This window comes from Cucurbita pepo, chromosome 15 (assembly GCF_057944985.1).
Source record: "Cucurbita pepo subsp. pepo isolate OVF chromosome 15, ASM5794498v1, whole genome shotgun sequence".
Taxonomy (NCBI): Eukaryota; Viridiplantae; Streptophyta; class Magnoliopsida; order Cucurbitales; family Cucurbitaceae; genus Cucurbita; species Cucurbita pepo.
The window spans coordinates 2,728,939-2,738,783 of record NC_141812.1 but is presented as its reverse complement, the minus strand read 5'-3'; the positions used below and the strand labels follow the sequence as shown (position 1 = coordinate 2,738,783).

The following is a 9,845-nucleotide window of genomic DNA, read 5'->3' as shown; positions in this document are numbered from 1 at the left end:
GTGAGAGTGGTTTTGTAGCCGATTCAATAAGCCTATCATTTTGGGGACTTAACAGATAGGAAGATTAGAACATAATTTCTTGAGATGAAGTTCACTCTTTTCCATACTGGGGTAAGTATATGTGTAGTGCCCTTAAATACTAACTTTGAGACATGGACAATGGGGTCATACCCTCTTGCTGGCTCAGGAGAAAACTTTTGACCCAATTGTAATTTGTAGCCACAATGTGATATCCTATCTAACCTTGATCAAGATTGACGGCACGTCTCTTTTAATATCTACCACTTGACATGGACACTACTTGGTCTGATCTTGGTCACCAAATAGTGTTACAAAGGTACAAAACAAAATAGTTATCAGTTTAGCTCTAGCAAATACCGGTCACACTGCTAGTAGGTCTGGTAAGTGGTTTAGCTCTAGCGAATACTATTCACACTAGATGTCATGCAGGTTGACTTTCTCTAGTTGTCGTGCGGGTTAACATTCTTGACTTTATAGTCGAAAAAAATGGAGAAGAATTAGATGAAGAGAAAGTTAAAAAGCAATTAGAGATTAGGCGACACCAAGAAATGTAAGTGAAATTCGGAGTTTTCATGGGTTAGCAAGCTTCTAAAGGAGATTTATAAAAGACTTTAGTACCATAATTGCATCACTGAATGATTTAGTGAAAAGAAGGTTATTTTTAAATGAGGAAAAATGCAAGAGAATGCATTCAAGAAGCTTAAGAAGAAATTAACTAATGTACCACTACTTGTCTGGCCCAACTTCGATAAGACTTTTGGAAATGAGTGTGATGCAAGTGATTTGGGCATAGGTGTTGTTTTGATGCTAGATGGAATTCTCTTTAGTGAAAAACTAAATGAGGAAGCATTGAACTATGATACCTATCATAAAAAAATTGTTTGTTTTTGTTCATACATTGTTGGTGTGGCAACACTACTTACCGTCAAGAGAGTTTGTGATCCACTCTGATCATGAAAGCTTGAAGTATCTTAAGGGTCAAATCAAATTGAGCCGTAAGCACACAAAATGAGATGAGTTTATTGAAATATTTTCGTATGTCATCAAATATAAGCAAGGTAAGGATAATATGGCAATTGAAGTATTATCAAGAAGTTACATCTCTTTACTTCTATTAGTTCAAAAATTCTTGGATTTGAGCATACCGTTATAACTAAGACTTTGAAACCATTTATGCATCTTGTCTTACTAAAAAAAATCTGCAAATGATTATTATATGTTTCATGTATTTATATTTAAGATGAGTAAGTTTTGTGTTCTTAAATGTTTTATAAAAGATTTGCTTGTAAAAGAAACACATGGGTAGCTTAGTGGAAAATTCTAGGATTATTAAAACTTATAATATGTTGTATGACCACTTCTTTTGGTCGCAATGAAGCATGATGTTCATAAGTTTTGTAGCCAATGTTTTAAATGTAAAGAACCTAAGTCTAGATCACAACCAAATGGATGGTATACTCCTTTGAATGTATCTAATAAATCTTGAGCTAATATATCTATGGATTTTATTCTTGGTTTGCAGCATACAAAAGAACAGTAAAGATAATATTTTTGTTGTAGTAGACAGACTTAGTAAAATGTCTCATTTTATTACCGGTTAAAAAATGGATGACTCATATTGTTGACTTATTTTTTTTAAGGAAGTAATTAGATTACATAAAATCTCTAGAATTATTGTGAGTGCAGGGATGTTAATTTTTAAGCGTAAAATATGTACTAAGTTGTTGTTTTTAGGACAAACTGAGGTTAGAACATTGGGAGCGTTGATTTTTTCTAAGAATTTAAGTTTTAGAAAGAATGCTTCTCATTTATAGAGTTTTCATATAACAAATCAATTTGTAGTACCTATAACAACTCAAGCCCACTGTTGATATTGTCCGTTTTAGCCCGTTACGTATCACTGTCAGCCTCACAATTTTAAAACGCGTATGCTAGAGAGAGGTTTTCACACCCTTATAAGGAATGCATCGTTCCCTATCCAATCTATCCCATTGGGAGTCCAGTGTCTGGTTCTGATACAATTTTTCGATTTGTGCGTGTTATCCTTGCATATGTTGCAATCATAATAGCACGAGCAGTTTAGTGGTAGAATAGTACCCGATCACGGTAGTGCACGAAAAGAGCATGTAGATGGAAGTTTTTTGAAGGGAGCATGCATGCAATTGGTGTGGTTTTGTGGAAATAAGAGAGACAATAATTTTATATATGAAGAAAATTTGGAGAGGTGAAGATACAAGAGTTTCCCATTTAAACATCACACTTTTCTTACGATATATTATATAATTAATTATTCCCTTTTCCCAATCATGGATTTATATTTTCTATTAATTACTTGGGGTAAAAAGGATGAATGACCATATGTATATGCCCTTTTTATAATAATACTAAATATATAAGGTAATGGTGAGGTCTTTCTCAAGGTGCATATCCACCGTGGCCACCGCCTTGGCTGCTACCACCTCCTCCTCCATATCCTCCTTCATGACCACCAGATGCACCTCCATGTGCGCTTCCACCACCATATCCTCCGTCATGACCACCACCTCCTCCACCGCTTCCTCCACCACTACTTCCTCCATATCCTCCTTCATGACCACTAGATGCACCTCCATGTGCGCTTCCTCCACCATATCCTCCCTCATGACCACCACCTCCACCACTACTTCCTCCATATCCTCCTTCATGACCACCAGATGCACCTCCATGTGCACTTCCTCCACCGTATCCCGACCCTCCTCCACCACCTCCACCGCTTCCTCCACCACTACTTCCTCCTCCTCCACCATGACCCCCACCTGCTCCGCTTCCATAACCTGACCCATATTCTCCTCCTGGCCCATATCCTACACCTCCACCGCCGCCATTTCCACCTCCACCACCACCACCGTAGCCTGCTCCATGTTCTCCACCATACCCTGAACCTCCCCCTTCTCCTCCTCCAGCGCCAGACCCAGCACCACCAGAACCATACCCTGCCCCACCGCCATTTCCGCCACCCCCACCGTATCCACTACCTTCATGACCATACCCTGCGCCACCACCATTTCCACCACCCCCACCGTATCCACCACCTTCATGACCGTACCCTGCGCCACCGCCATTTCCACCTCCACCTCCATATCCACCACCACCTTCATGACCATACCCTGCCCCACCGCCATTTCCGCCACCCCCACCATATCCACCACCACCTTCATGACCATACCCTGCCCCACCGCCATTTCCACCGCCCCCTCCATATCCACCACCCTCATGACCATACCCTGCCCCTCCGCCATTTCCGCCACCCCCACCATAACCACCACCCTCATGACCATACCCTGCACCACCGCCATTTCCACCACCTCCTCCATATCCAGAACCTCCAGGACCATACCCAGCCCCACCTCCATTTCCACCGCCACCTCCATACCCTCCACCTCCAGGACCATACCCAGCACCGCCTCCACTCCCTCCACCATACCCTGAACCTCCAGAGCCATATCCAACTTCACCATATCTAACCCCAGAACCATAACCACCTCCACCGCCACTTCCTCCACCTCCACCATATCCATTTCCACCTCCCGGGCCATACCCACCTCCCTCACCACTTCCTCCACCGCCACCACTTCCATAGCCACCAACACCATATTCTCCTACAGAACCATAGCCACTACCACCTCCATTTCCTCCACCACCGCCATAACCACCAAGAGAACCATATCCACCACCACTACCACCACCTGCACCACCGCCTGCACCATAAGCAAATGCCGGAATGTTCACCGGCTTTCCTTCACCATAAGTTAAGAGATTTCTGGCTGCAGAAGAAACCCCAATTCCTAATAAAAGAAAAAAGAGAAAAGAAGAAAGGCGTTTATGAGAAGCCATTTGGGAATGGTTGAAGTGAAAAGGGAGTGAGTGAAGGGTTTATATAAGGGAAGCTGTGTGGAGAGAGTGGTTGAGGCACATGCAAAAGGGAGAAAGTGGGTGGCCCTAAATCTACACCTACCCACTCCCTCTTTCACTCCATTTCACAAAATCAGTGTCATTAAGCTGTCCTCCACTCCCTCCATTTCAACTCACATCCCTGTTAAATAAAAGCCATGCCTTATTTAGTTACGTTTGTAAAACATCTAAATTCACGCGAATGGAGGAGCTTGATCATAGGAGCCATTGTTTTGGCAATTTGGGCCAAGTCTTCGTCCACTTGTTCTATTTTTGTATAATTGGTTTTTCTATTTTTGTAATTAGATTTGTTATTTAAACCGTTGAACTGAAGTAAAATAAAATCATCGAGTCTTCAGCAATTTCAGCAAATCTCTCACTCTCTCTCCTTTTACTTCCGCTAATTTTTCTTTCGAAGAAATCTTCGGCCAATTTTTGGTCGACTGTCTTCCGATTTGCCAGAGTCAACAAGTGCCAGAGTCAACAAGTGGTATCCAGGTTGAAGCGATCGGTAGTATACCATCACAGAAGAGCCAACCTATCAACAATCAAGTTGAATAGCTCAAGTGGTTAGAGTGTCGACCTAACAACACACAGGTCTCAGGTTCGAGTAGAAGAAAATGCAAAGGGCGAAAATAAGCACATCGTGGGTCCATCCCGAGCAGGCTCGCTCACTCCTCCACGCCGCCGTGATGACGGGCGTCGAGTTGTCGTTGAGCGAGTGATCAGGGAAACAACGACCGCCGTCGTTCAGTACCCGATGTTGACAAGGTCCAACTACAACGAGTGGGCCTTGTTGATGCGCGTCAACCTACAGGCGCAAGGGTTATGGCACGCTGTCGAGCCAGAGGAAGAAGAAACGATCGAGTATCGGGAGGATCGGCTGGCGTTCGCCGCCATATTTTACGATCTGTGCCCCCAGAGATGCTTGCTTCTCTTTCCACCAAGCGCACCGCACAATCGGCCTGGGAGAGAATCAAATCCCGTCGGGTCGGTGTACAGCGTGTGCGGGAATCCAACATTGAGCAACTGCGAAAGGAGCTCTCGGAGATCCGCTTTAAGGGACGGCGAATCCGTCGATGATTTTTCAATGCGGATCACGGGGCTCGCCAACAGCATCACCACCCTCGGTGGTGGCATCAGCGAAACAGAAATCGTGAAGAAGATGTTGCAGGTCGTCCCCGATCACCTCGAGCAAGTCGCGATTTCAATCGAGACATTGCTTGACGTGAACGACCTAACAGTGGAAGAGGTGACCGGAAGACTACGTAACGTTGAGCAGCGGAAGAAGAATACCACTTCAGCTGTTGACAAGGAGGGCCGTCTACTCCTCACGGAGGAGGAATGGCTTGCACGCCTAAAGCTCCGCGACAACACCGGCGAGAGCAATGGGTCCTCCTCCAGCCGCAAAGGCGGCAAGAAGCCATGGATGTCCCACGGGCGCACGCGTGGGAAAGATGGGAATCAATTTCAATCGAGACATTGCCTCCTCCAGCCGCAAAGGCGGCAAGAAGCCATGGATGTCCCACGGGCGCACGCGTGGGAAAGATGGGAATCAATTTCAATCGAGACATTGCTTGACGTGAACGACCTAACAGTGGAAGAGGTGACCGGAAGACTACGTAACGTTGAGCAGCGGAAGAAGAATACCACTTCAGCTGTTGACAAGGAGGGCCGTCTACTCCTCACGGAGGAGGAATGGCTTGCACGCCTAAAGCTCCGCGACAACACCGGCGAGAGCAATGGGTCCTCCTCCAGCCGCAAAGGCGGCAAGAAGCCATGGATGTCCCACGGGCGCACGCGTGGGAAAGATGGGAATCAAAAGAAGGAGTCGACCAATGGCAGGCCGATCCAATGCTCGAACTGTGGGAAGAGAGGACACCTGAGCAGAAATTGCTGGAGCAAGCTCAGGAATAAGGAGAAGGCCGAAAAGGCCCATGTGGCTCAATCCGAGGAGGACGAGCCAGCTCTCTTCATGGTAACTGCATGCGTTCCCAGTTTCGATTCCAAATCCGACGACGATGTTGAACCCAAGAAAGAGCTCCAGTTGGGCGTAGCAAAGATGGCACCAGCTGGGGAGCCAATTCAACTGGAGGAGGAGCGAGTGTTCGCTCAGATCGGCGAGAGGGACGAGCAACACGAGCACCGGCAATGGATCCTTGACACAGGGGCAACAAACCATATGACCGGGGCTAGATCTGCGTTCTCCGAGCTCGACTCGGGGATCCGTGGGACGGTGAAATTCGGCGACGGCTCCGTCGTCGAGATCGAAGGGCGCGGCACCATCCTGTTCGTCAGTAAGGGAGGCGAGCATCGCAAGCTGACCGACGTCTACTTCATCCCGAGGCTCAAGGCTAACCTTGTGAGCCTGGGTCAACTCGATGAGACAGGTTGCTTCATTTCCATCGAGCGCGGACTACTCAAAATCTGCGATAATCAACGACGGTTGCTCACGCAGGCAAGGCGCACGACAAACCGTCTTTACATCCTGGAGTTAGAGATAGACCAACCCGTCAGCCTCTCGGCCAAGACCGAAGAGGTATCTTGGAGGTGGCACGCAAGTTACGGACACTTAAACTTTCCTGCCCTAGAAAAGCTGCAGAAGAAGGAGTTGGTGCACGGCTTGCCAGAAATCAAAGGCGTGAACAAGCTGTGCGACGGGTGCCTCATCGGCAAACAGAGGCGCACACCCTTTCCGTCTCGAACAGCCTACCGAGCCGATGAGCCGTTGGAGCTTGTACACGGCGATATCTGCGGGCCCATCAAGCCGGCGACCCCAGGCGGGAAGAGTCTCTTCCTCCTGTTAGTCGATGACAAAAGCCGCTTCATGTGGCTGACTCTGCTGCAAGCGAAAAGTGAGGCGGCAGAGGCGGTTAAGCGCATTAAAACGCGAGCGGAGGCCGAATGTGAGAAGAAGATGCGAGTGCTGCGCACAGACCGAGGCGGAGAATTCACCTCGGCAAGTTTCAGTAAGTACTGCGACGAGATCGGCATACAACGGCACCTAACGGCGCCCTACTCCCCCCAACAGAATGGTGTGGTAGAGCGCCGAAATCAGACCATTGTCGGGACAGCGAGGTCATTGTTGGTGACGGCCGGGATGCCTGGGAGATTCTGGGGAGAGGCAGTAATGACGGCTGTCTATCTCCTCAATCGGTCACCAACCCGAAGCCTCGACGGGAAGATGCCATATGAGGTCTGGTACAACAAAAAACTAACAGTACATCATTTTCGCGTGTTCGGCTGCGTCGCATACATGAAGGTAACACGTCCCCATCTCGCCAAGCTCGATCCCAGGGGGCTGAAGGTCGTCTTCATCGGCTACGAACCCGGGAGCAAGGCGTACAGACTCTATGATCCTGTAGGGGGGCGAGCTCACGTGTCTCGCGACGTCGTCTTTGACGAAAGCACCTTCTGGCAGTGGAATGACGTGATCGAGGCAGACCGTAATCCAAATCAATTCACGGTGGAGTACCTCATCACCGAGCCTGAAGAAGGAGGAGCCCAGCATCAGGAGACGTCACAGCCGCCAGCAGGTGCACCACCTGAACCAGTGGAATTCGCAACGCCACGGACTGCGGATTCGACGCTGGATGCCGATCACGATACTGATCTGGAGGCTAGGTACCGGAGGATGGATGACCTAGTTGGAGGAGGTGAACCACCTGGACTAGCAGCGCGCGAGCTCGAAGAAGTGGCCGAACTACATGCCGTCAGTGCAGATGAACCAAACACCTTCGCCGAAGCAGAAAAGAACCCGTGCTGGCGGAAGGCAATGCAGGAGGAGATGACATCCATCACTGAGAACCAGACGTGGAGTCTGGAGGATATGCCACCGGGACACCGAGCCATAGGGCTCAAATGGGTCTTCAAACTGAAGCGCAACGAAAAAGGAGAAGTTGTGAAGCACAAGGCTCGTCTGGTGGCGAAGGGCTACGTCCAGAAGCAAGGAGTGGACTTCGAAGAGGTATTTGCGCCAGTAGCAAGGTTAGAATCTGTTCGTTTCTTGCTGGCAATTGCGGCACATTACTCTTGGGAGGTTCACCATATGGACGTAAAGTCTGCTTTCCTTAACGGAGAATTGAAGGAGACCGTCTATGTTCGTCAACCACCTGGCTTCCTGGATAACGACAACCCTAATAAGGTACTGCGCCTGCACAAAGCACTCTACGGGCTTCGACAAGCCCCACGAGCCTGGAACGCGAAGCTCGACAGTACCCTACTGTCACTGAACTTCAAACGTTGTGCCTCTGAGCATGGCATGTACACATACGGCCACGGCAAAAAGCGACTGATCGTGGGAGTGTACGTCGACGACCTCATAATCACTGGAGGCGACGTGGGAGTCCTCGGAAGGTTCAAAAAGGAGATGTCGAAAAACTTCGAGATGAGCGATCTCGGTGTGCTCAGCTACTACCTCGGCATCGAAGTGCAACAGAACTCTTCCGGCATCTCCATCTGCCAAAGTGCATACGCGAGGAAGCTGCTGGACACAACTGGGCTTGTGGACAGTAATCCTACCAGGACACCAATGGAGGCCCGACTTCAACTAAGGAAGGCCGGCACTACGACGACAGTCGACTCCACCAATTACCGCAGCATTGTCGGGAGTCTGCGCTATCTGGTAAACTCTCGTCCTGATCTTGCTTACTCTGTTGGCTATGTGAGCAGGTTTATGGAAGCACCTAGGGAGGAGCATCTAGTGGCTGTCAAGCGCATCCTGCGCTATGTAGCCGGAACCAGAGGCTGGGGTGTAAGATATTGTGCAGGGAGCGGAAAGGAGAAACTCAAGCTGGTCGGCTACAGTGATAGTGACATGGCCGGTGACGTCGATGATCGTAAGAGCACCAGCGGAATGATCTACTTTCTCTCAGGCGGCGCGATCTGCTGGCAATCAACAAAACAGAAGGTGGTTGCTTTGTCTTCCTGCGAAGCAGAATACATCGCCGCTTCGATGGCAGCAACACAAGGGATCTGGCTTGCACGACTAATGGAAGAACTCATCGGGAGAGAAAGCGATCCACCAATGCTATACGTAGACAACAAAGCTACGATCTCCCTGATCAAAAATCCAGTTTTGCACGACCGGAGCAAGCACATAGAAATCAGATTCCACTATATTCGAGAATGTGCAGATCGAGGGCTCATCAAGATTGATTTCATCCGAACAGAGGAACAACTTGGAGACATTTTCACCAAGTCCCTGGCGCGGGTGAAATTCGAAGAACTACGCTCAAAGATCGGAGTTCAAATAATAAGGTACAGCTTTTAGGAGGAGATTGTTAAATAAAAGCCATGCCTTATTTAGTTAGGTTTGTAAAACATCTAAATTCACGCGAATGGAGGAGCGTGATTATAGGAGCCATTGTTTTGGCAATTTGGGCGAAGTCTTCGTCCACTTATTCTATTTTTGTATAATTGGTTTTTCTATTTTTGTAATTAGATTTGTTATTTAAACCGTTCAACTGAAGTAAAATAAAATCATCGAGTCTTCAGCAATTTCAGCAAATCTCTCACTCTCTCTCCTTTTACTTCCGCTAATTTTTCTTTCGAAGAAACCTTCGGCCAATTTTTCGTCGACTGTCTTCCGATTTGCCAGAGTCAACAATCCCGAGTTTTGTTCGTGTACGACACCCGAGTAAAGAAGATGAATGAACCGAGTCAACAACTGAATGAAACGAATAGCTAAGAAAAACTTAAAAGAATTAAAAGTTATTACATGTACCAAGAATGTGTTGAAATAAAATTCCCTCTTATACCAATTTGTTGAAAATAGCAATCCGCTCTGATACCAATTTGTAGAAATAAACGCTCGCTCTGAAACTAACTTGTTAAAATAACACTCACGAAGCTGTGAAGGAGATGTCGAGAGGGGAGAGACAAGGAGACAAAGA

At 47.6% G+C, this 9,845-nt stretch overlaps 1 protein-coding gene across 1 annotated transcript; it reads right to left on the bottom strand.

The window, feature by feature from the left end:
- Positions 1-2,192: 2,192 nt before the first annotated feature.
- On the bottom strand, positions 2,193-4,088 carry LOC111811154 (uncharacterized). The gene has a single exon (XM_023697903.2). It carries the CDS (start codon positions 3,892-3,894, stop codon positions 2,437-2,439), a length of 1,458 nt encoding a protein of 485 aa, XP_023553671.2. The 5' UTR covers positions 3,895-4,088; the 3' UTR covers positions 2,193-2,436.
- Between the last annotated feature and the right edge of the window lie 5,757 nt (positions 4,089-9,845).

Excerpts from the sequence above, each read along its gene's own strand:
- LOC111811154 (XM_023697903.2), bottom strand. The coding sequence starts at position 3,894 with ATGGCTTCTCATAAACGCCTTTCTTCTTTTCTCTTTTTTCTTTTATTA.